This window comes from Podarcis filfolensis (genome assembly GCF_964270895.1).
Source record: "Podarcis filfolensis genome assembly, chromosome: 8".
Classification (NCBI taxonomy): Eukaryota; Metazoa; Chordata; class Lepidosauria; order Squamata; family Lacertidae; genus Podarcis; species Podarcis filfolensis.
The window spans coordinates 60,584,939-60,611,768 of record NC_139611.1 but is presented as its reverse complement, the minus strand read 5'-3'; the positions used below and the strand labels follow the sequence as shown (position 1 = coordinate 60,611,768).

At 45.5% G+C, this 26,830-nt stretch overlaps 1 protein-coding gene across 1 annotated transcript; it reads right to left on the bottom strand.

Annotated features, from left to right (window-relative positions):
• Positions 1 to 1,008: 1,008 nt before the first annotated feature.
• On the bottom strand, positions 1,009 to 26,830 carry LOC310768481 (gap junction beta-3 protein-like). The gene is made up of 2 exons (XM_083626606.1): positions 26,346 to 26,830; positions 1,009 to 7,619 (listed from the first exon to the last, which is right to left on the bottom strand). The coding sequence occupies exon 2, from the start codon at positions 7,580 to 7,582 to the stop codon at positions 6,779 to 6,781; it is 804 nt and encodes a 267-aa protein (XP_083482732.1). The 5' UTR covers positions 7,583 to 7,619; positions 26,346 to 26,830; the 3' UTR covers positions 1,009 to 6,778.

Genomic DNA, 26,830 nt, shown 5'->3' with positions numbered 1-26,830 from the left:
ACCTTCCCGCCAGAGCGGTACCTATTTATCTATTTGCACTTTGACGTGCTTTCGAACTGCTAGGTGGGCAGGAGCAGGGACCGAGCAATGGGATCTCACCCCATCGTGGGGATTCGAACCGCCGACCTTCTGATCGGCAAGTCCTAGGCTCTGTGATTTAACCCACAGCGCCACCCGCATCCCTCTATCTCTTGTTAGGAGCCTTTAATGCCCTAATCTGTGGAAGGAAGTGATAGCGCTGGGTACCTTCACCTTCTTTGATGTTAGACACACAGTGGGGCACTGGGAGAGGTGGCTAATGAATAATCTGCATGTAGCCAGTCGAGCAAGCTATGTAGGTTAACAGGCTATCTATCTATAAATCAGATGGTGTTGGGAATAGTTTCTGAGAAGCTCATGCACGGACTGATCGATTGCAGGGCCGTGCAAACCTAAGGCTACCTGGGGAAGTCGCTTCGCCACTTTTTGAGAGCTTCCAAGTGGCAGATCGAAGTGCTTGCTTGGTAATGTATATAATGCTTGCTGTTTAGAATAAAATCTTTAATCTTCTCACTCACGCTGAATCTCATTTTAAAAGAACCACCTTGCATTTGGAAAGACAGGGATTTGTCAGTGGCTCAGAAAATGGAGGCAGCCTGCCTCTGAATCACAACTGGTGAGGAATAATGACAGCAGTGGGCTGTTACCTTTGCACCCTGCTGATGGGCTCCGTAAATGTATCCATCCAGCAGGCCACATGCTGGAGATCTTCTGATCCAGCATGACTCTTCTTCAGGTCCCCAGGACTTCAAAAGCTTGCTCCAGTTTTCAGAACATCACTTGTCCTCATGGCTGACATTCCGAATGCCATAGCTCAACAGAACACTGCAGGTAATCACAGTTTGAACTCAAGACTCCAGGATCTCTCCTATTCCTTTCTCATCTTCTTGCTTTACCCCATTCCTTCTGCTCTGCCTCTCCCCTCTCCATACTCTCCCCATCATCTGTAAGTAAGGAAATCAGCATGTGTCTGTATAAACAAAGTAACATTTATTTGACCTTTCGCATTACACAGTTCGCTAGGCAAATAAAATATTTGTTCAGTGACTTAAAGGAACTGATATGCTTGGCTCTGAGCAAGAGAGGAGCTGAGTCTTGCGAAATACCAGTCTGGTTGGTTGGTCCTGCGTAGGGGCCCCTAATGGGACTTTCCCTCAGGATGCTGGGCAAGGCCAGAAAGGTCTGTCTGTGCTGCAGATGCTGCGGAACAAGTAACAACATGACCTCCTGATTTCTCTTGGAATGGGAAGTATTAAGGAAGAAGTGGCACTTAAAGCCTGTTTGGGCTCTTTCTGCCCTGGAAGAATTCCCGCAAATTCTTGATTTGTCTGTAGCACTTTCATTGCAATTAATTTCCTCTTGAGTTCCCTCCTGTTTCCAGGTCAAGCTTATAGTCCATCCTTCTTCCTCTAAGTTGTCCTGGGTGATGTAAGTAAGACAGTGGTCCCATTTTTTCCTGATAAACAGCCAGTTGTGCCCAGACAGGAGGGGAGTGCTTGTCCCAAGGTTGTGCAGCTTCATGGCTGAGTGGGAATTCAAGCCCAGATCTCCCTGCACTCTAAACCACTGCACTGGGGATTTTCACATTGCGAGATTGAGAACGTTAGCTACGTTCCTATGAAAAATGGCATGCTCATCACAACCAATCTTCGCCTGTAATGGAGCACTTGGTAGTGGAGCTCTGCAGGGCTAGCCACCGACCATCACCCACCTGAGTGTGCACCCAGGCTGCCCTGCAATGTGCAGAGAGCTGAAGTGGCAGGCGCATGGCGATTTCCCAGGATACAGACTGATGAGGAAAGGGTTCCTGACACAAAGCAAACTTGAAAAAAGGCCTAGAACAGCTGGACTGCATCTCTATCTCCCTGCCATCTTTTAAGTCTGCTTACCCTCCTGCTCCATCTGAACACATTTACCTTGAGCCTGTTGTATGACCTGAATCCCTCTTCTCTTGCCTGCTTCACTGTCACCTAGTGTGGTGCTCTTGCAGCCTCTGCAATAGACCCAGTTTCTCCCCCAGCTCTGATTCTCAAGCCGTATCTCCCTGCAAGGGAGATCTCCTTTGCAAATCTTGCAAAGGCTGCTCTGGTTGTCCCTTCCATGAGGTTTTCCGTCCCAGCTTCCACTCCCCTTTTTGTATTACATGTTTGCTGAACGCTATTGATTTATGGTTGTTACTTTTACCCCCTTCGGGGAGAAGTCCCAGCCTCCTTTTAAGTCAAGCCCTCTCGTTTGAAGAGTTGACTCTTGTCACTCAACGCTCTCTTTGTTTTCGGTTGCCAGTGAACTCGCTCAAAGCAGAAAAGAGAAATAACTTCCTGGACAAAAGAGCGATAAGCATGCCACTCTCTTGACCTCCCAGCCAAGATTAGCAAAAGATAAGAGCCTGGCACCTGGTTAATTTACTGCTGAAAGGCAGCAAATAGCTTTTTTCTGATTTTCAGGTTTGTGGCCAGTTCTCCTCCCCTCCCATATACCTGGAATGGGAACTCATGTTTTCAGAGGACTGGGCTCCTGTACCTTCAATAGCTGGATGACCGAGGTACTATCAGCTGATGTGCCTGGCATGAGATACTACGCTTGCTGAAGTCCCCTTTATACATAGAAATTAAGAGTACAGGAACACTGTCCTCTTTTGCAGCTGCCTACCCTATTTGCAGGGCAACAGAGAATAAAAATCACTTGCTTTTCTTCTTGGTTGTGCTGGAACCTTTAACAGCAGCCAAATTTGCAGAAATGTTGCAGGTGAAGCTTTCTCCCCATCACTGGATGTGAGTGGTATGAAAATCTTCCCTTGCTTAAATCCCCTCCATCGAAGTCTACTGAGGTGGCCAGACACAAACGGCTCACAGCTCCTGCACCTTTAATGGGAAGAAACACCTGTTGATATTTCCTCTTCTACATAGCAATTAAAGTTGCAGGATCCCTCTCCTCTTTCCCCATCTGCTGACCCTGGGGCCTAGAGCTGAGTGAAAAAGGGACTTCTGAAGTTCTCTGCCCTACTTGCCAGCAGAAGAATTGGAGGGAAAATTCCACTGAATAATCTTGGAGGGTGGAGAAATTCTCCAATCATTTCTCACCATCTGCAATGGAAGCAGCTCAATCCCCCTTTTCTAACTTTTGTCATTGTTTCTGCTGCTGCAAAATGTCTCTATTTGATTGAATTTAGTCTACTGAGGATGGCAGGTTTCAGATCTGAGCTGCACTCAGAACTGTGAGTGAAATTATTACTTCTTCTTTTCCTCCATTAGTTCCTGTGTTATCCTGCTGAATTCTAGTTTCCTACCCCGTTGTGAATATTGTGGGAGTATTTTTTTTAAAAAAAAGACTGCCCTCATTAAAGGTCACCCACAAGAAAGGTCTCACAGAGAAATTTGTTGAATTCATAAGAGAAGCTGTCAAGCTACACCAGAAATATCTGGATGCTGATGCGCTTGATTGCCATGGAGGCAATTGTTCAGCATTAAAATGCTTTTCAGCTTTGTTTTGTCCTGGAACCGTAATAATCTTTGATTTCTGACAATTAAGTGCACTGGCTTAATTTCTTTGCTCTTGTCATGATCAACTGGCCAACAGGTGTGGATGGTCAAAGCATGGCGCTAATAAACCAGGGTTGTCTAAAGACCATCCCAGGACAGACACACCAGAGCCCTGGGGCTCTCTCTTTGAGGGACAGCCACAACTCTGCCACAAGAAGCAGAGTGCGTGCTTTGCATGCGCAAGATCTCAGGGCGTCTCCAGCACAATGATCTCATTTAATAGGCCTGGGAAATATCGCTACCTGCAATCTTTGGAAACCTTCAGTCAGTCATACAGCATTTGGCTAAATGGACTAATAGTCTGACTCAGCAGGAGTCAGCTCCCTGTGGGAAGTCATTTTGTCAGGATAGCTCCTGTCCCACAAGTAAATTGTTAGATGGGGCAACCCGCAGCAGCTTGTAGGATGGCACCCAAGCAATTTTGCATGCCCAGCCTACCTCCTGCTGAGAAGGATGATTTCTCCATGGTGTGGCTATTTTGCACGCACAGGCAAGGCTGCAGGTCCAAACTTGGCAAATCCTGCTAAAAACCTACAGAAGGACCATAGCTCAGTGTCAGAGCATCAGATTTGCACGCAGAGGGTCCCAGGTTCAATACCTGGCATCTCTGGGTAGGCCTGGGAGAGCACCTTGCCTGAAACCATGGACAGCCACTTCCAGTCAGTCTAGGAAATACTGAGTTAGGTGGGGCGTTGCTCTCACTGAGCCTGAGAACCTTAGGTTGGGTTCCCAAGGATGGTACAGCGAAGGATGTTGAATTCGCCTGATGCTGAAGGACCCCCATGGGTCAGAATAACTCTTGCAGCAGAACACTGGAGCAAATGTTCACCTGACTCTTCCTTATTATTAAAGAACTTCATATGCATTAGCTGAGTAATGTTGTTTGGCCCTGAAGTCCCACCTGCCAGGTATTTTGCAGACATAAGCCTGAGGCTGAGGGAGAAAGGAAGATTCCTTGTGGTGGACAAGAGATTTTTGAAGTAGGTATTTTCCAGCTCACAGTCCAAGCCATCAGTTCTAACATTGCCCCACTGAACTCAGCAATCTTCCCTTCTAAGTAAACATGCTCAGGATTGTGCTGCATGATAGCCTTTTACTGAGGGAAATGAGAACCCCTAATTGTTGGGTGCTTTTCTATAATGGTGGCCCCCTCTTTCTCCCTTGCAAAGTCCTTGCCCCTCCAGAGCGCCATGTCAAACCTGCACAGCTTGTTGAATGAGGTCAGTTCTGCCTCACACCCCGTTCACGTAAACAGTTGCTTCAGCTAAACAACTCTCCAGTGTGCTACAACTCCCACTGTGAGATGTTGCCAAATAAGGGTGGCCATGTGCCCTACTTTCCAGAGGACACTCTCTGTTTAAAGGGTTGTCTGGTTTAAATTTAAAGACCTCTAAGATGGGAGAGCAGGAGGGGTCTTGAAATTGCCCATCAACAGTCAGTACCTGGACAGGAGGCTGAGCAGGAACATACAGGCTACCTGGTCATGGTCTTCCCCACTTCTATGGGATGTATTGCATATCTACTTGAAGTATAACACTTATTTACAAATGTGCCTTTACACACACACACACACACACACACACACACACACACACATATTAACATGTGCAAATTTTATGTAAAGCACTTCATTCTTTCGTCCTCTTTTTTTGTTTTGGTAGTGCATAAATGATCACCTTATATTTGCCAAGCAGTACAGAACTCTTACAAAAAAGATAGGAAGCCCACCTGAGAAACAGCTCTAGTTCATCAACACCCTCAGAATCCCTTATATGGTTTCTTTTGCATATGGGGAAACCTCCAATCTCATTTAGAAATTTGCTTTCAACCTAATCTGGTTGAAGTTTCAGGCCTTAAGCGAACTGTCCACCCCACCAATGAGGTATATTACAACTCTTTTTGGCTTCCAATGAAAGTCCTCAGAGGTTTCCATCAAAGTAGAACCCTCAAACCAATTTGGAATGTCATGTTAGGCAGGATTTCAGGGGAAGTCGAACTGCTACCAGAATAAAGCCTTCTTTGCAGGGTGCCTCAGTCTGGTCCAGGAAGGAAGATGGCTTCCTCTCTGGAAATCCCCAGAGTCCTTGTATTATTCTCATAGAACTTCACTGGGCACAATCCTTCCTTTGGGGAAAGGTCTGGTAAGGAGTGTGTAATAGGTTTTCCCCAGTCATGTGCCCTCCTCCCCCATTAGGTCTGGGAAACATGGCCAATGACCAGGGGTGTTGAGAGCTGTAGTCTCTCAGCATCTGGAGACACTGGGGTTGAGGAGGCGGGTGTAAACAGGACATCAAGAAAGCATTTGTTCTTGGCTAGCCCCTACAGCAGGCTTTCCCAAAGCTGGTGCTTTTCAGATGTTCTTGAACAACAACTCCCACCATCCCTGATTATTGGCCATTTTGTTTGGGGCTGGGAATTGAACAACACCTGGAATGCAGCAGACTCGAAAAAGCTACTATACAGAGATATCTAAGGCTGTGCCCCTTTGGTCGTGTAAACACACCTATAGATGGTGCAAAAATGCCTCCCCCCAACTTGAATTTTTTTCTTGGCTTTCCTTGAAATTGCTAAGTTATTCTGCCTGAAGTGAAACCTCCAAATTAACTTTGAATTTCCTTTAGGTGAAATTTTGGTGAAAAGGTTGAGCTGAAACCAACCTTTCCTTCTCATCATTTGTTTTTGGACAGCATTAACTAAACAGTCCCGCCCCCCCGCCCCTTCATTGATTCTGCAACACTCTATAAACATTTTAATGAGTCAGAGGAAAGATTCAGAGCTATAAGTCATTAGTTGCTAGGAGTTTTCTGAAGACCATAACAGATGTTTCACATATGTGGCTCTCTTAGCCAACTGCCCATATTATCATCTCTTCTGAGAAAGAGCAGATGTTAGGATCTAAAGGGCTGCAACTTCTCCCAGGGATTGTACAAGTCAACATCTTGTGTTCTGTGTGCTTTGACCATGTGTCTTCAGTTTAGTAAAAACATGTAAACAGGCCAGGAGGCTTTGCCTTTAGGCCTCAACAAAATATGACGGTGCTTCCCCTTTGTGGAAAACTTTGGTGGCCACACAATGTAGAAGGAAGACTTCTGTTTCAAATCACCCTTCCTTGCCCCATGTTCCTCAAAAGCCACTTGTGTGTTGCAATGAAATAATCCAAATGGCAGCCGGCCATTTTGGATCTGTCCTTTCACGCCGCCTCAGATCAAAGTCAGGTTAGGTGCGGAGGCTCTGAGGGCCTCCACCTGTGTGTGCTTCCCTTTCCCATAATGCGGTTGGTCCAGTCTCGCATGGCACTGGCAGGTAGATGCCTTGCTGTAGGTGAGCGACCTCTTCTTCTTCTGGCACTTCTGTATCGAGCGGAACACCCGCTTGCAGATGAGGTAGACAATCTCGCAGACAATGAGGACGATGCAGAAGGCAGACGCCCCAACCATGAAGTAGGTGAAAATCTTCTTCTCCGTTGGCCGAGCGATGTAGCAGTCCACTACGTTGGGGCAAGGCTTCAGATCGCACTTGACCAGCTTGGGCATGTCAAAGCTCTCCCATATCCTATGCAGGAGGTAGAGGAAGACGATCTCAATAGCCAACTTGAAGAAGAGGGTGAGAACATAAGTCCACCAGAGGCCACCATGTTTCTTGCCAGTGTCGCTGTAGAGTTTGGGGCAGTTCTCTCCATTCTTTAACCGGTTTTTCCTCTCCCTGTCCTCGCGGTAGGCCACGTGCATTATAACCAGCAGCGAAGGGCAGGTGACAAAGATAAGCTGCAGGGCCCACAGCCGGGTGTGGGAGATGGGGAAGTAGTGGTCAAAGCAGACGTTGGTGCATCCGGGCTGACGGTGGTTGCAATCAAACTCCTTCTGCTCATCCCCCCACACTCGCTCAGCAGCCACCACATAAACCAGGACTCGGAAGACAAAGACAACGGAGAGCCAGATGCGCCCAAAAGCAGTGGAGTATTTGTTCACCCCGCTCAGCAGGCCCTGCAGGGTCTTCCAGTCCATGGTGACGGAAGTCTGTGGAGGTCCTGCTCACTTGAGCCTGGAAGGGAGGAAAGAGAGAAAAAAGAAACTGTGCGTAAAAAAAATATTATTTCAACACTTCAAGATGGCGCCCCATACATTTGTAACCAGCAACTGGCTGGCTGGTTATTCAAGCACTCAGGGGACCTGCCAGAGCTGGCTCTCTAAGATGAGGGATGAGATGGCTCCTCCATCCATTACACCAGTGTTGGGGAACCTGAGGGCCAGGAGCCCCTTCTAGCTGTGCCTCATCCAGGTCATACCCCTTACCAGCCCTGCTTCTCATCCACCTTGATTGTTTTTTCCTGGCTGGAATGTGTCCATGATCATACCTTTTGCTCCACTGGATGGAGGATGGTGAGGTGTGTGTGTGTGTAGAAGCTAGACTACTGTACAAAGCAAACATTGACACTTGTTGCTTCACCTACTTTTGCCACTGGCCCTGCCAAACGTGCCCCTCACCCCGAAAGGAAATTGGCCCTCGGGCTGAAAAAGGTTACTCATCCCTGCATTATTTGCACAGAAACTGATCCAACTTTCTCTTTGGTCTTTTTTCAACAATAGTAATGGGGGGAAGATGACAGGCTGACCCTGCGGCCCACACAGGTCTGTCCTCCACTTCCTCACTGCTACTCCCTGCCTCTCAGTATCTGCTGCCTGAGGCATCCGCCTCACCCTGCCTAAGGGTAGGACCAGCTCTGGGACCTGCAGGCTGTCTGGCTAGCGAAGGGCATTCATTACAAGGGGACTAACTGAGGAAGTCTCCTTCCATCAGTGGGCCAGAGAGAAGGTTGGCGATACTCCTAGTCCCTTATAGTTGTCTTTGGGCTGGATTTGCTTTCTGGTCTAAACAATGAAGACACTTTGTCGCTGGTGAGATGCTGCTTTTTGCTCCATCTGTCTTTACCTTGCCATATCTTCAATTGCATAGGAAGTAGACCTATTCGACTTTCCATCTGCCCAGCCATTCAGTTTTATACCACCTACTGACAAAGCCCAAAGTAACTTATTTCAAAGTAAAATATTTCAACCATAAAACACACTGCAGAACTGCCCAACACTCCAGATTAGACTACTGCGATACGTACCTGGGGATTGAGGAGGTCACTTGAATGGTTATGCTCAGACAGTGTCTGGGACTGGTTTTAATTGGATGGAACAGTATTCCCCACAATTACACTTCTAGGGTTACACTGCATCATGGATTGTGTAGTCCTCCAAGGCTTCACAAATGCTCATGCACACGTGTTTTGGGCTGAACTGAACTGTTGTGGGTTTTATAGTCTCAGAACTTTGCAAAGTATAATATTTCCTTTATTTCACTAAAGTTCTGGAACACTTTTCTGTTTTGGAGGAATGCTAGATTTTGACCCAAATTCTGTTTTGGGTCAAATTTGTCAGCAATTCTCATGGATTGCTCACGAAGAGGTGAATAGCACAATCTGGATTTATCTAGGCCTCTTTATTAAACACACAGATTTACTCTTTCTGAAAGTGTTGATGTCACAAGATTTATTAACCTGGGCTGGCAGACAAGCAACAACAATTCTTAGTTGATTAATTCTAGCTTACTCACAGTCTCAGTGGCTTCTTGGCACTTCCTTAGAATAATTAACTTACAGGCCAAGGACGTAATCAAAAAATAGGTGAGTAGGAGCAAGGGTTTTGGCTTGACACACCCTGTTTTGAATTTAGCACCTGGTGCTCAGTCTGGGATTCACAAGCCACCGAGATGCATCCCCATGAAGTACCATGGACATGAATTAGAATCTCACAGCCAAATAATGACCTCTTAAATTCAGACCTAGTACTTCTCAGGTGCTTGGGAAGGCCCATAGCTCAGTGACAGAGCATGTGCTTTGTAAGTAGAAGGTCTTGGGTTCCATCAGTGACATCTCCAGGTGGGGACATTCAGGCAGAGAATGTCCCCTGCCTGGAGAGCCCCTGCCAGTCAAGTGTTGGTGATACTGCCAATGGTCTGACTCAGTGTAAAGGTAAAGGTAAAGGGACCCCTGACCATTAGGTCCAGTTGTGGCCGACTCTGGGGTTGCGGCGCTCATCTCGCTTTATTGGCCGAGGGAGCCGGCGTACAGCTTCCGGGTCATGTGGCCAGTATAACTAAGCCACTTCTGGCGAACCAGAGCAGCGCACGGAAACACCGTTTACCTTCCCGCTGGAGCGGTACCTATTTATCTATTTGCACTTTGACGTGCTTTCAAACTGCTAGGTTGGCAGGAGCAGGGACCAAGCAATGGGAGCTCACCCCGTCGCGGGGATTCAAACCGCCGATCTTCTGATCGGCAAGTCCTAGGCTCTGTGGTTTAACCCACAGCGCCACCCGCGTCCCTACCTGACTCAGTGTAAGGTGGAGTAATTGCTTGAGGAAGGGTGGTAGCTCAGAGGCAGAGCCCATGCAAAAGATCTTAGGTTCAATCCTTGGCTTCTGCAGGTAGCGCTGGGAGAGTTTTCTCTCTGAAACCCTGGAGAGCTGCTTCCACTCAGTGCGGATGCTACTGAGCAAGATAGCCTGATTTGGTGTGAGCCAGCTTGTTTGTTTTGCTCCCTCTGAATTGTCAGAATCACATATACAGTGGCAGAATGCAAGCATTGGGGTTGCTGTTAAGGGCATCCGAAATGCATCCCTCATCCCATCTAGGTCAGGTTTTTCCAGGACAGCAGTGGCTCTTCCTTAAGCAACCTAATTAGATTTTAGTCAGCTGTCTAACCAGTCTTTCCCTTTCATCCCTAGTGGTGTGCACAATCCACCCACTTAGCTTTTTACCCTCTGGAAGGAACACACCAGAGTGGTGGAATAGCTTTCCTTTTAACTCTTAGTTCCCTGGCTTCTTTTTCCATTGAGATTCCATGGGGGAGGGGGGTTAAATGTAGGGATGGGAGAACCTGTCAGTTTCGGCTGCTCTCAGTTTCTCACTTTTCCCATCTTAAGTTCAGTCCTCCATATTTCCAGGTCAGTTTGCATTTTTAAAAGGTCCTTATGAAAATCCATCAGAATTTCAGCGCAAATTTCTCCTAAGGTACACACTTTTGCAAAGCAATTTATCCTAATAAGGTGCTGTTTCCATAAACTGTACAAGTATTTTAATGAACACTTTACCTTAATAGATACATTTTTACACACATTACTTAGCTGGGGAATTTCAACGCAAATTCGGAGAACTGGGAATTTCAATGAATGACTGTGCTTTGGAATACTTATTGTTTCAGAAAGTGAGTCAGGCAGGTTCTGGAGGTCCGTTCTTAACCTGAAACTGTTCTTAACCTGAATGGGGCCTCCTGCTGCTGCCGTGCTACCGGAGCACAATTTCTGTTCTCATCCTGAAGCAAAGTTCATAACCCAAAGTACTATTTCTGGGTTAGTGGAGTCTGTAACCTGAAGCGTATGTAACCTGAAGCATATGTAACCCGAGGTACCACTGTATATGTTTGCCTGTTACTCCGGGCTCCTTTGGGAGGAAGAGTAGGATATAAATTTATTCATTAAATTATAAGTTAAATAAATGTGAACTGAATCAAAATTCTTCCCCCACCCCTAGTTAGATACTTGTCCTTTGGGTTGTGTACTTGCTTTTTTTTTGCCAAGCGCATTTCTACTGTTCATTTTAAAACATTGTGTTATTGCATTGCAATTTTATATGTCTATTATTATATAACAGCAAGGCCAGTCGTGGCAAACAACGTGCAGTCATTCGTTAAAGTAAACATGTGGGTAGGGAAAGTCCTGCCAACATATGCTTTTAATAAGGAGAAAAAAAGGCATTTCTTTTTGTGGAATGGCCATTTTTCCTACGCACTGAGCTGCAAAATCAGATCCTGCTTTGCCATGTTTTCCACAACCAAGAGGCTCCCAGTCCCCCAATCTCAAGAAACTTAGCACAGCCAAAGGCCTATCAAGAAGTCAAGGCAAGCTTAACCATATCAACGTATGCATTTAAATACATATTTTGAAACTAAAGTAGTCAATTTTATGCCTACATTGAGAATAAGGAAATTTGGGTGTTTCCCCTGCAATTAAGGTGTCTGTTTGCTCTGCTTTTACCGTGGGCAATCCTCTGTTTGAAGCAGTTCTCTATGTGTATGGTATTTGTACAAGATCAGATTAAATATAAAAGGATTTTAACAGTCCTTACCTGGGCAACAGGCCCATGGAGCTGCATTTCTCTTTATATTATGTTCATGACTTCTAAATGTGATAAATTAGCATATGCCAGAATTTTCAAAGGAGGGACTTTTGTCTGGGCAGCAGCAAGGGGAGAAGTGGGTAACCCCCTATCTGCTGCAATCCCAATAATTATGTAACATTCCCTCCATGAGCTGCCATTTGCATCTGAAATATCACACAGGTTAAATGCACAGGTACATAGAAGGTTATGTCTTGGTGGTTCATTCCTGAAAGACAAGGAGAAGGGTGCCTGCCTACAACACATGCCCTCTCAATAAATATGTGACCCTGAGTTTCTTAGTTATTGCAGGCATTTCCTGTGCAAAGGTGAGAGGTGCCAACTGGATGGGGCAACTGTCTGGCATCAGGAGGAATGGACTGTCTTCTGTAATGCAGAACACATGGGCTGGGCTGCCGATCCAGCGAGACTAGAGAACGAGATCAGAGCAGTTATTCCTGAAGGACAGGATCAGAATGGTAGAGAACATGACAGGAAGAATTTTGTTTATGTTATTTTTCATGGAACTTTGAAGTGTCAGGCATAGCTCTAATGGCTTTAGCCCAAACGTAGCAGAGTTTTCCTGCACAGCGAAGAAGCTAGTTGAGGTGGAAATGACTAGTCAGCTAGACTCAGAATAACTATTTACAGGATTTATTAAAAGGAAAAAATAAAACCAGCAGAGTTTCTGCATACGAAACAAAGCAAAATAAATCCTTTCTTTCTCTCTCTCTCTCTCTCTCTCTCAACCATACACAGCACTCCTACTCCTAACACACCCCTAACACACCAAACTGTGCTAGCAATCCCTAGATAACAGAGTTGAGTGCTGGTCGTTAACCAATCAGAGTAAGTAGTTTCTAGGTCAAGCTGACCTTGGCTTTCTGCCAAGAGTAAATTGACACGGCCTTGAGTTAATTGTGTGAAGCCAGAATCTGTAAGTTTCCCATGAGAACCAATTAACAGAAACTGAACACCCCCTCACAGATTCTGCTGGACAATTAACATCAAATACACCTATGTAGGAGATTATTTTTCCAGCAAACCTAAACCCTTGCACATTCGCTTGTTCTTTACCTTTGCCAATGGTTTAGTTAACACATCTGCTACATTTTCTTCACTTGATACATAAGTACAGGTGATTACATTGTCTTGTACACAGCAACGCACATTTTGGTATTTTACAGAGATATGTTTGGAACGCGATTTGAAACCCTCTGTTTTACTTAAGGTTATACAAGCTTGATTATCAATGTAAACTTGTACTGGTTCTCCACAATTTACATTTAAATCTGTTAACAAATGCTTGAAATAAATCACCTCGTTGCACAATTCACTCAACGCGGCGTACTCTGATTCCGTTGATGACACACTTACAACGTCTTGCTTGCGTGACCGCCAGCTGATTAAAGCTCCACCGACCATTATGACTAGTCCTGTGACAGATTTTCTATCGGGCAAATTTCCCCAGTCACTATCACAGTAGCAACTCAACATTTCATCCTCTGAAGAATTTAATTGTAACATATAGCCAATTGTCTGTTTGAGGTATCTCAGAACTTGTTTTACCCCTTTCCAGGCATTTAGTGTGGGTTTTGAGACCAATCTACTTAATATGCCTACCGCATAGCTAATATCAGGTCTGGACCACTGTGCTAGATACAATAAACTTCCAATTACAGAATGATATACATCAGGATGTTCAAATTCAGGACTCTCATCTGTATGAAGTGTTTTTATGAAACCTGGATCCATAGGCACCACTGCCCCTTTGCAATCCTGCATCCTGTATGTAGTCAGTAGTTGTTTAACTTTGTTCTGCTGACTAATTAGGCAGCTGCCATCTTGGGCCCAGCACACTTCCAACCCTAGATATGTCCTAACCGGGCCTAAGTCTTTCACTTTGAACTTACTGGACAATTGCTTGGCAAACCTTTTAGTTTGTTTATCTGTTTTGCAAGCATACAATACATCATCTACATAAATCAGACAAAACTCTTGATCACTGCCTGTACCACGTACATAAACACAATTGTCAGCTGTACTCTGCTTGAAACCAAATGACACTAAGGCCTCATGGAAACATTTGTTCCAAGATCTTGCAGCCTGTTTGAGACCATATAGAGCTTTGTTTAATTTCAACACTCTATTGGAACCTGTCTCATAACCAGGCGGTTCGGCTAGATACAGGTCTTCTGATATTGATGCATGTAAATATGCAGTCTGGATATCAAAATGGTTTAACAGGAGTTTTCTCTTTGCTCCAAGCGTTAGAATCAGCCTTACACTGTCCCCCTTAGCAGTAGGGGAAAAAGTCTCGTCATAATCTTTTCCAGGCCTCTGAGAGTATCCTTGAGCCACTAAACGAGCTTTGTATTTGTACTCTCCTGTCACCAGAGGTTTAAGTTTGTACACCCACCTGCAGCCTACAATCTTTGCCCCCTCAGGCGCTGCTACTGGTGTAAAAACCTTGTGCTCATTCAGAGAGGACATCTCTTCCTCCATTGCCTGCTTCCAGAGCTCTGCCTCCTCTTTTGGTAACTTTAACACCTCCTGAAAACTCTTGGGCTCTGCAATTACACTAAACACATTTGCAGTATCTGGAGAAAAACGCACCGGAGGCACTCCTTTGTTTTGTCTTTTAGATCTTCTGGGAGAAAATTTTTCTTCTGACCCACTTTCCTCCTCAGAACTACGACCTCTCTTTTGTTGCTTAGCAACTGGTCTCTGGCTAATTCCACTTTCTTGAGAGCTCTTATCTGAACTTTCCTCCCCCTCAGACTCTGATTCTCTATGTTTACCTTCAGAGTCATGAAGCTCCTGGGAAGGTTCAAACCAAACCTCAGTATTGGCATGTAGTCTCTCCCAGCCACTATGTTCACAAAAACTGGCATTCCTGGAGATCACAATGCCATTTGTCCCTTCAGCAAAGCGGAAACCTTTTCCCAGCTCCTGGTAACCCACAAACACTAACTGTTTGGTCTTAGGATCTCCCTTCTTTCTCATTTGTTTTGGAATTAATACCCAGGCTTTTGATCCAAACACATGCAAATGGTCAATTTTGGGTTTTTTCTGAAACAATTTAAAGTATGGAGTTGTACCTATTGTTTGATGAAAGAGCCTATTTTGGAGATAACACGCGGTGAGCATGCTCTCCCCCCAATAAGACATGGGCAAATCAGCATCATCAAGCATGGCAAACATCATGTCTTGTAAAGATCTGTTTTTTCGCTCTGCAACACCATTCTCCTCTGGGGAAAAAGCGTTCGTTTTTCTATGCCCAATGCCACGCTTTTGTAACCAATCTCTAAAAGCATTTGACATAAATTCGCCACCTTTGTCCGTCTGAATCCTTTTGAGTTTAATGGACAGAAATCTTTCCACAGATGCCACCCAGCTTTTAAACTTAGTGAACACGTCACCCTTATTCTTCATGGGATAAACCCAAGAGTAACGCGTGGCGTCATCCACAATTGTTAATGAAAAACGCGATCCACCCCTGCTTACAGCAAACGGACCAATTACGTCCATGTGAACCAGCTGTAGCGGTGACTCACTAACTCTGTCACTTCTGGGGTAAGAGACTCTGTGGGTTTTAACCTTTTTACAAACATTACAATCAAGGTACTTGTTACAACTCTTTAAATTACCCCCATCGGCCAATTCAGACATTTTTAGTATACTTTTCCAGCCAGCATGCCCCATTTTCCTATGCAATAAGTGCACACAGTTGTCATGTATAGCTTTGTTATTCACTGCAGGCTGAGATTTACTGACTACTGCTGCAACTTGAGATCCCGCTTTAAGCCAAAACAAGCCTCCCTCTGACTTAGCAGTGCCTAAAATCTCACCAGCCTTCTTAATAATGCAACTGTCTCCTTCAAAATACACTTTAAACCCAGCTTTTAGCAAACAATCTACAGACATCAGATTGCTCCTTAATGAAGGCACACAAAGTACATTTTGCAGGCATTCACGAAGACAAGGAACAAAAACTGCACCCCCCGAAATCACTTCGGAAGTACTTCCGTCTGCTAGAGCCACCTGGCTGCGCTGTGCTGAGTTCTTGGAAACAAACAATTCATCTGAATTTACGATGTGCCGAGACGCCCCTGAATCGACCACCCAGACAGCTTGTTTCTCATCAGCAATCTTGACCTCGGCGGTCACCAGCTGAGCCGACTGTTTTTGTTTGAAGAACTTCTTTTTCCGCTGCTGCTGCTGATGATGATGATCTCGTCTCTGCTCCTGCACCGGCAACTGAGACTTGACCAACTCAGGACATTGTCGTTTTAGATGCGCTGAAGACCCACATCGGAAACAACGCCTAACAGCAAACGCAGACTCCTCACCGGCACGCTGCTCTTGCTTCACCCCTGGCACGGCATGAGAACTCCTTCCAAACCGCCCGCCTGTAGAAGCCTCTGCAGCCAACGACCTTTCTTGCCTCTTCTGCCACTCTTCAATCAAACGCCCAGTAACGTAACTGATTGATAAATCACGCTCCTGTATGCCTTCTAGAGACAAAACTAAATTATCCCAGCTTTCCGGGAGAGAACTCAAAATAATAGCCACCTTCTCCTGCTGGTCTAATGCACAGTCTCTTTCCTGTAGCGCAGCAAACTTTAACTGTAAACTGTGTAGGTGTTCCTGCATTGTAACCCCAGGCTGTAACATTGCCTTGTACAATGCCTTGCGAATGAACAGCTTGGAAACCGCTGTCTCACGCACATGGAGTTCTTTAAGTGCTTGCCACACACCTCTAGCTGTCTTGATTCCCCTCACATACGGCAACTGGGAATCTTCCAGCCCCAAGACAATTGTGGCCCTTGCTCTTTGGTCTTTATCGAGGTCTTCATCATCAGGCTTCTCAGGAAACTTACTCACCACTTGCCAGAGACGATCCCTCTGCAGCACTGCCTGCATGCGTTCCGACCACAGCAAGTAATTGGAGTCATTCAGACGCTCAAAAGCCATCTGAACTGGTTGTGAGGCCATCTTGAGAGCGATGTCCCTGGAACCCGGAACCAGCTACTCACGACCACCGAGAGAGAAAACAGGAACCACAGCACCCAGCACTCACACGCTGCAGCTGTTGTCCTTGTGTCCACTGCGTCACCAGCTCACCACAGTCAGGAACCAGCCAGTGTCCATCTGCTGCACCAACAGGAACAACAACTTCTGGAACTACTGGAACCAACGCCGTTGATGCTGACACCACCACAACTCAGGCTGGCAGCACAATACCCATAACCTCATGGAACTTTGAAGTGTCAGGCATAGCTCTAATGGCTTTAGCCCAAACGTAGCAGAGTTTTCCTGCACAGCGAAGAAGCTAGTTGAGGTGGAAATGACTAGTCAGCTAGACTCAGAATAACTATTTACAGGATTTATTAAAAGGAAAAAATAAAACCAGCAGAGTTTCTGCATACGAAACAAAGCAAAATAAATCCTTTCTTTCTCTCTCTCTCTCTCTCTCTCTCAACCATACACAGCACTCCTACTCCTAACACACCCCTAACACACCAAACTGTGCTAGCAATCCCTAGATAACAGAGTTGAGTGCTGGTCGTTAACCAATCAGAGTAAGTAGTTTCTAGGTCAAGCTGACCTTGGCTTTCTGCCAAGAGTAAATTGACACGGCCTTGAGTTAATTGTGTGAAGCCAGAATCTGTAAGTTTCCCATGAGAACCAATTAACAGAAACTGAACAATTTTAAGGGTCTTCTTTGGCATTATTGACACCACATTTAGTTGATTTTCGAAGACAAAGGCAGCAAGAATCCTGATCTTTTAGTAAAATATGTAAAAGTTTATTCATTAGATTAGTGCACAATTTCTGTATGTAATAACACCCTGTGAGATCTGAAAAGTGGGTCTTTTATGGGCACTTGAAATAAAATGTGGATGTCTAACTTTGCTGTAATTCTGTTTGCTACTGTTAATATTGCAAGTGCATGTTAAAAGCAGATAACATGCACAAAGACTGTGCAAAGGTATTGGTTAAAAAATAATTGTGGCTACTGCATCAAGCTTAAGTGTGGCATTTAATTTGGTGTTTCAGGCTTTTTGGGGTGCTATGACTTGCAAAGGTGTGTTTAAAGGAAGCCGCTTGTACATCTGATTAAGTAATGGTATTTACACAACTGCTGGAGTTTGATTTGCTAACTTGTAAAATCAAGTTGGCTTGCTTATGACACATCACCGCAGGCACAATTATCTTAAATGGGGCACCCATAACTTGTAAATTGACGTTTTGCTTGACTTCTACCTGGAATACCAAAAAAATAATGTAAGCAATGGGCTTCTCCCAAGGTATGTCAGATAGAGGGCAAGAGCGAGATTCCTGAATTGCAGGGGGTTGGATGAGACTAAAGTGTTCTCTGGATGTTAACTAATTTCCATTATGTGATTCCAGGATGGCTCTCTGCTCCTGTGCCTTTAACAGCAGCTGGACACAGAAGCTGAATGGTCAAAGCTTTCACTATTGGAATACCACTAGGAAAAGCATCGCCTTCTAGATTTGTTTGTGTCAGGTGGTCAGATGCAAAAGTGGAAAGGGCCACTGGACCTTTAATAGTTCTGTGGAGAAGGGCATTTTTAATTTGCAGGAGAAGAAACATCTTCTGAATGTCTTTACACACCTATTAAAGACACAGCAGCCCCACTCCTCTGTTGCATCTGGCCACCCTAGAGTCAGGACATATTTACATCCTTGGTGTATATATTCCAGTAAAAGCAAACAGTTGGTAGTTTTAAAGGTTACCTCCATTACCTGAGTGTTTTGATTTTGGAAGTTGTCCAATATATAATCTCAAGAGTTTATTAACAGCTAAGGTATTGTCAAATACTATATAACCATTACTCATCGGGTCTGAAATGTTTGCATGCAAAATAATGTAACCAACTTCCACCCAAACAAACAGATATAAACAAGGTCACTGAAGTCTTCTTCTTTTGCTCGCTGACTCATTTAATGGGCTTAAGCCTTGCTTAGATTGAATTCCAGAGAAGCACTGACATTTGTCCAATATGGTTGCCAAATGACCAGAAAAACAAAGGTTCTAAGCCTTAAACAGCAACTTGATCTGGACAAATCAACAGAGAATATTTTTACAGTAAAAGGTAAGGTAAAGGTACCCCTGCCCGTACGGGCCAGTCTTCCCAGACTCTAGGGTTGTGCGCTCATCTCACTCTATAGGCCGGGAGCCAGCGCTGTCCGCAGACACTTCCGGGTCACGTGGCCAGCGTGACAAGCTGCATCTGGCGAGCCAGCGCAGCACACGGAACGCCGTTTACCTTCCCGCTGGTAAGCGGTCCCTATTTATCTACTTGCACCCGAAGGTGCTTTCGAACTGCTAGGTTGGCAGGCGCTGGGACCGAGCAACGGGAGCGCACCCCGCCGCGGGGATTCAAACCGCCGACCATGCGATCGGCAAGTCCTAGGCGCTGAGGTTTTACCCACAGCGCCACCCGTGTCCCCTATTTTTACAGTAGCCTTCCCCAATGCCATGCCTGCAACATTTATTTATTCATCTTACTACAAATCGCATGAGCCCCTGCAAACACGGCCAATAGTCAGGAACTTAGTAGCCCAAAACATTAGAAAGCACTGGGTTTGTTGCTTTTTGAAATACAGTCATCTACCAGCATAGTTTGCTGATCCAGTTGCTGATGCCGGCAGAGGAGCAGGGGCTAGTGGAAAAAGTTGGCAACCCTACCATCCATTAATACTGCAGACTCTCACTTTTACTTGGTTTCTACCATTCCTCTGCTTAGCTTAATACTTGTGTCTTAAAACAGTAATATTTGGAATGTCTCATAGTTGAGGGCAGCCAACTTTTAAAAGTACCCTTCCCCTTTCCTTTTAACAGCACGCGCAGACATGGGATGAGGTCAAGTTTTTCATGGCCTGCGAATAGATGGCGTTGGGAAGCTACAACCGCTCAGTTTCTGTTATCTCAGGTTTTTGTTAACAACACAGGAGCAGGGCTAGTAAAGCAACGGCAGCCCTGCTTATAGCTTAATCTTAAGTGCACTGCTGCAACTAAGCAAACAGACAGGCTTAGTAACTCCCAGCACCCCCTAGGGTGGGACATGGGTGCCTCCACCTTTAAGAGTAATGTAGCTGAAGGCATTTCAGCAGGTGCAACTTGCATGCAGAGCTACACCTGCTGGAATTCCCTCATCTAGAGCGCTCTCCTCTTTTGTATCAGGCTGCTCCATCATTGCCTTGCACCTCAAATCTCGACTGGGGAGGGGGAGGGCTCAAAAAGAGCTGCTTCTTTAACAGGATGCACGTGACATGTTTTCTGGTCTCACAAAAACCTGCCCAGAGCAAACAGGCTTGTTCATCATTACTGTGCTTTTGGCTGCTGCATTCCAGGCAGTACTTAAATGGGAGTTAGCTGGTGAGCGAGTGCACTGCAGGTGAGCTGATAATCTAACCTTCAGGCCTGAAAGGGGGGGGCATTAACCTCTTAACTGCTGGAGCACCGGGGACCCATCTCTAGAACCATGTCTATTTAGCTAACCACGTCCCATTGTTTGGGCAAGGGCAGCTATGCCTGGCCGCCATAGGTGATCAGGAATTTCATGCAGGTGAGCGAGCAGGTTGATGCCAGGGACAGAGTGCTCTGTCCCTCCTTCACCAGGCAACTGTGCTCCCATGCTAGCTGCAAAGGAGAGAAAGAGAGCAGGCTATTTGCCTCTTAGCAGGCTAGTAACTTAGGGCCGCCATATTTCAAAAAGTAAAAACCAGGGCTTGTCTAAGATCCAGAGCAAAGCATCACCTTTTGGAAATCTCCCCGGATGTCGATTCCGCCTTTGAAATCCTGGTAATGTCTGGGAAAATCTGGACGTATGGCAGCCCTAAATTTCATAGGCTTAGAAGCAGGGGAAACTTCATTGTACTGAGTCAGCTGTTGGTCCATCTAGCTCATTGCTGTCTGCACTGACTGGCAGTGTCTCCCCACGGTTTAGTTTGAGGACATTCCCAAACCCAACCTGTAGACCTTCTGCATGCATGAAAGCAGATGCCCTAGCACTCAGAACAAGTCTGGCCTAGCGGATACAGAGATGGAATTTGATCTGGGAGACCTGATTGCAGACCCACTCCAGAGGCTTGTTCTAAAGACCCAGGGAAGCTATGCCCCTCTCAGCCCCCTCTTTCCCATGTGACAGGAACTGAAACTACAGTGGTACCTCAGGTTACATACGCTTCAGGTTACATACACTTCAGGTTACAGACTCCGCTAACCCAGAAATAGTGCTTCAGGTTAAGAACTTTGCTTCAGGATGAGAATAGAAATTGTGCTCTGGTGGTGCGGCAGCAGCTGGAGGCCACATTTGCTAAAGAGGTGCTTCAGGTTAAGAACAGTTTCAGGTTAAGAATGGACCTCCGGAACAAATTAAGTGCTTAACCCGAGGTACCACTTTATAGGAGTCTACCCAGCTAGCAGATCTGTTATAGTTTTGCAAGAGTAAATTGCAATTAGAATGTTTTATAAATAGATAAAGGTAACCAACAGGACTCAGTTCAACCCCATAGTCTCCAAAGCCAAGACAAATCACCCTCACTCTTCCTCAAATGATTAATCACAATGCTTTGCACTGATTTATCATTTTCTGAGTATTCTTCAATATATCTTTGATTATATTAACACCAATAGCTTTATAAATCATCCACATACCTAGGTGCTGCACAAACATTAAAAACACACCCAGTTTACAATTGAGTAATGCAGGCTTACAATAATTATGCCAGTGACTCTTTCAACTGCTCTTTAAAGAAGGGAGGTGGGGGCCCCCGTTCAGATGGTGTGGAACACTCCAGATCCCTTAATGTTTTATTATTGACCATATTGAGTGGGGATGATGGGAGTTGGAGTCCAGTAATGTTTGGAGGGCTATGGGCCTAGCCCCACTCTTTGATTTAAGGATAGACCTAATGCAGCACGGATGGGCAACTGAAGCTGAGGGAGAAAGGAGCTGGCTTAAAAGATACCTGATAAATGCATGGTTGAGGTAAGACTTGAACCCAGACCTTCTCAGTTCATGGCTTACTTCAGGGGGAGCCAACATGGTGCCCTCCAGATGTTGCTGGACTACAACTCACATCATTCCCAGCTACCAGATGATGTGAGTTGGGCTCTAGCAAAACGAGGAGGGCACCACGTTGGTTACCCTTAGCTTGCTTTGTTGTTCTTGTGCAGTATTAAAGGCTTTTCAAACACATACACACACATGTGTGGAAAAAAATAAATACAGTATACAAATTTAGGGTTGCAGCCAATCCTGGTTTTGCTCAGAGTAAACCCCTTGAACTTAATGACCATGACTGACTAAGGAACATTAATGTCAATAGGTCTATTCTAAGTAGGACTTGGTTGGATACCACTTATAATAATCACTTTGTCTGTATTTCTTGGGCTTGACACAATATATAGTAAATTAATTGCTCTTGTTTTCAAAATTGATAACTCAAGTCATGAGCATACTTCCATACTTTGTAGTGGTGAGAGCTATCTGGACATGGTCCAATGTGCTACTTGCTTACAGCTAAGAGCTTGGCTCCTAAGCCAGACTACAGCCAGGCAGAAGCTGAATTTAAATATGAAATCTCTTTAGGTGACTGTGAGCAAGCCAGCCCAGCCATGGGCAACAGAACAGGGGCAAATTAATGATTGGATCACGAGACAAACATCCTTTGCACCATCCCCTTTCACCTAATGATGCTGATTGCTTGGCTGTAGGAAGTTTTCATGCATCACCTAATTAACTTATGGAACTCATTGTCACAGGATGCGATCACAGTCATTAGTTTTGACTAGTGCCAAAACATGTCCTCTAGTTTCTTCAAACTTGTCCTCCCCTGTGGAAAAAGGCTTCAACTTTTCTGCCTCTTTCTGAGGGCCTTTTAAAATTCCTTCCTAAAAAATACTTTAAAACAAAACCAACAAACAGCTGTCAGGCACACTGTCAACAGGCTCCCCAACTTTTCATGCTTATTACAGGAGTAGGGAATCTTCTTCAATCCAAAGGCCACATTACCTAGTGGGCAACCTTCTAGGTGCTGCATGCCAGTGGTGCATGGTGCCAAAGGTAAGTGTGCAGGGCAGTTATGCAGCTTTCACCTTTGTTCCAGCCATGCAAACAAAAAACAAAACAAAACTAGAACAGACCATGTCCCTATTTTCCATGGATGTCCCTGATTTAGAGAAGCTATCCTGGTTCCTGATTTTATCCCGGAATGTCCCACTTTTCCTTAGGATGCCCCTATATTTTTTCCTGAATAATATTGGTGGGTATGCCAGAGGTTTTGGCATAGTACCCCACCCCCCTTCAGGCAAGAAGGCATTATCACAGCCAAGAGACATTATCACTTCTCATGGACAAATTCCAGCGAGGCAAAAATACTCTCCACTAGGGCAAGAGCAGATCTGGTAAGTATTATGCCCTGGACACACAGGCCTTATTTGATAGTTTTAGTATGCCCTTTCTTTTCTCAATATTTGCTGAAGAATGATTAAAAGCGCGCACGCACGCACACACACACACACATGCAAGCAAGGGAAGTATTTGGAACAATGCTTGTTCTGATGGGTTGCAAAAAGAAGAAGCAGAAGAGGAAGAAGAAGAGGAGGAGGAAGAAGTTTTATAAAGAATAGGTCTATTAAAAGCTGTAAGCAGTGATCCATAGATGGAACCTTCCATAGGTAGAAGAATACCTTTGGATACCAGATCTTGCCTGCTGGTGCAATTCCTGGAGATATCTAGCAAGCCCCTCTTGAGAACAGGATATTGGACTAGGAGATCTTTGAGGGACCTTTGGTCTAATCTCAATTTTTATTCTCAAAGTATTATGGCTCATAGCCCTTGCATGTGTGAAACAACAAAGAAGAGGCGAGTGATGGTAGAAATGCATAAAATTATACGTGACATGGAGAAAGGGGATAGACAAAAGTTCTTCTTCCTCTTTCACAACAGTGGAACTCATGGACATTCAGTGAAGTTGAGTGTTGGAAGATACAGGGCAGATGACAGAAAACGCTTCTTCACGTAGCGCATAGTTAGACTATGGAACTCACTCCCACTGGAGGCAGTGATGTGCCAGCAACGTGAATGGCTTTAAAAGAGGTCCGGGCAAATTCATGGAGGAGGAGAGGGCTATTGATGGCTACTAGCCAGGATGGCTATGCTTCTGAAAACCAGTTGCTGGAAACCACAGGAAGGAAGAGTGCGCTTGTGCTCGGGCCCTGCTTTTGGGTTTCCCAAAGGCATCTGGTTGGTCACTGTGAGAGAGGGATGCTGGGCTGGATGGGCTATTGGCCTGCTGCAACAGGTTCTTATGTTCTTAAGAGAATGCCTCTGAGCATGCGCAGAGTGCCTTTCTCAAATTGCTAATGTTGAACAAGTTTGGGATTAAGGCTTAAAGTCAGGGGCTGTAACTGATACCAACTGCGAAAGTAAATTGTGGCTGGTTCCCCTGTGTGCACTCATCACTTGAGGGCTGCCACATCACAGGATGAGCTGCATGTGTGAACGGGCTCACTAGTCAAGCCTTGTGAACAAACACAAAGGGAGGGGACACAGCTTAGTAGTACAGGTTGTGCTTTTTGTGCAGAAGGCCCAATTGCCAACATCTCTAGGTAGTGCTGGGAAAGACTCCTGCCTGAAACCTTGGACACCTGAGCTATATGGAAAGGGCTGTGGCTCAATGGTAGAGCATGTGCTATGCATGCCAAAGGTCCCAGATTCAATCCCTGGCATCTCCAGGTAGGAGTGAGAGAGACCCTGATGAGCTGCTGCCAGTCAGTGTAAGCAATATTGAGCTAGATGGACAAATGAGCTAACTCTATATAAGGCACCTTTTGTGTTCCTGTGTTCCAGCACTGTCTATAAGAGGTAGGGCTGGGAAAGACTCCCTGTCCAAAACCCTGGAGAGTGGCTGCCAGCCAGTGTAGAGAGTATTGAGCTAGATGGACCAGTTATCTGACTTGGTATACGGCAGCTCCCTGTGTTCCAGTGCTGCCTATAGCAAAACCCACTTGCCCCCTATCCCTTTTCTAGGGCCAACACTTTGAAAAGTCACCATTCAAACACCTGTCCTTAGTGCCGCCTCAGCCATGACACTTCTCTCTGCTGCAGGCCTGACCCAGCCCTCTGTCATTCTACCTTTCCTAAACATCTGGTGATAATAGACTTCCTCATAATCTCACCCATTGTTCCCCTCAGTAATGTCGGAATCTCTCACGGTTAACAGATGTCTTTTGTTTCAAACCCTCCGTTTCCTAGAACTTTATTAAGGCCCTTTTATTTCAAAGGCCTAGCCTTCTGGGGAATGCCAAAGGGCCATTTGATGGCTCCATCAGTGCCTTTTATTTTCAACCCATCCCCTATATCGGGGTCTCTAATCTTTTGGGGGGGGCCTGAGGGCACATTTGGAAAGCTATCATGAGCACCACAAAACACCCATTTCCCAGAGCAAAACCCTCCGAGATACCCAAACAACCCTCAACAAATAAGATACAGGCAAAATAGCCAGTCAGCCCTCACAAACGGCAATCCCCAAAAGCCAAACTCCTCATTTAAAAGTTATTTTTACTAACAACAGCAGTAATAATAACACCAGGGAGAGCCAGGAGGCGGGCACTAAGGCAGATGCCCAAGGGCACCACAGTGCCCACAGATGCTAGTTTGGGGACCCCGACCTAATTGGTTCTCACCACCAGCCTCTTTTGTAAGCAAAGACGGGTCTGAGACTCTACCTGTGATCTACTCCTTAGGGCGCAAATCCTAGAGACACTAATATCAATGTGTAAATATGAAGTAAGCATCTCCTTAGGGGCCAGTGTCATCTGGGGGTGGGTCGACTGCAGACTGGTGCTGGGAGAAAAGGATTAAGCCCTGCCTACAGGCCCCACACTGAATCAGGGCCCCACATGGTTACGCTTCCCCTGAAAATGCAGCTAGCATGAAGCACGCACTAGCAGTAACTTTAAAAAAGGACAGATCCTTTACATGGGGCTGAATTCTGTTGACTGCAGCCAGACTTGCTTCCAAAAACTGTGCATACAATTGCATCTACTTCTTGGATCGTGAAGTCTTTTCTTTCTTTCGCACTCTCTCGTAACAGAAGGATTGAACACATGCCCAGCTTTTTCCTACTGAAGCCAAAGGTGCTTTCAAATGATCATGCCCCCATTAAAGAACTATCAGCCTTCCACCCCCCACAAAGATGCTTTCTTTTTTTAAGTCATAAAGACCTCCTTGCTCCCCCCGCTTTAGAGTTCAAGTTCTCAGCCCCAACAGTCTCTAAGGTGCGTTGAGCCACTTACACAAAAGCATAAGAGGGTGTAGTAGACACTTTCTTTATAACAGACATTTTAAAAAAGCCTTTCCTTTTAAATCAGAATTGCCAACCAGGTTTGATTTCTTCTAGGCAGATCTAACGACCACGATGTTATTGGAGCCAGAGCAACGAAAACACCTCGTTCAGATGCTATTCACTCAGAATAATCTGTGCCACTTCCTCGATCCACCGGTATAAAGTTAAATTCTACTTACCAACTCCGAATCTTCCTTGATCTTCCTTGCCGACTTCGCCCAGAGAAAAGCTGGGAAGTCTCCCTGGAGGCAAGACCCCGTACCTTTAGGGTTTATGCCATAAAACTTTCTCCCCGTCCTGCATAGGGAAGCGCCAAAAAAGCCGGGCTCATTGCACTGTAAGGAGCTGCCTTATTTTTGTGTGAGCAATAAGGGTGTGGTGCCTCTTGGGTTGTGCAAGAAGAAAGGAATCCTTTCTGAGTTGTGAAGGGGGTGGCAGAGAGAGAGGCTTCGGCTCAGCCGGTTTTCTGCAGCTGATTGGGCTGCAAAAGTGCATACGGGACCCAGAGGCGGTGTGGGACAGCCTAGCACACACAATACCCCTTTCCTTTCCCCCCTTTTCTTTGGGATGCCACACTCTCTAAAGCTGGTGTAAGTCAAACAAGCCTGTTAGGGCAAGTTGCAGACTAGGTGCGAGGGAAGCTGCTCTTTGAAGATCATAATGG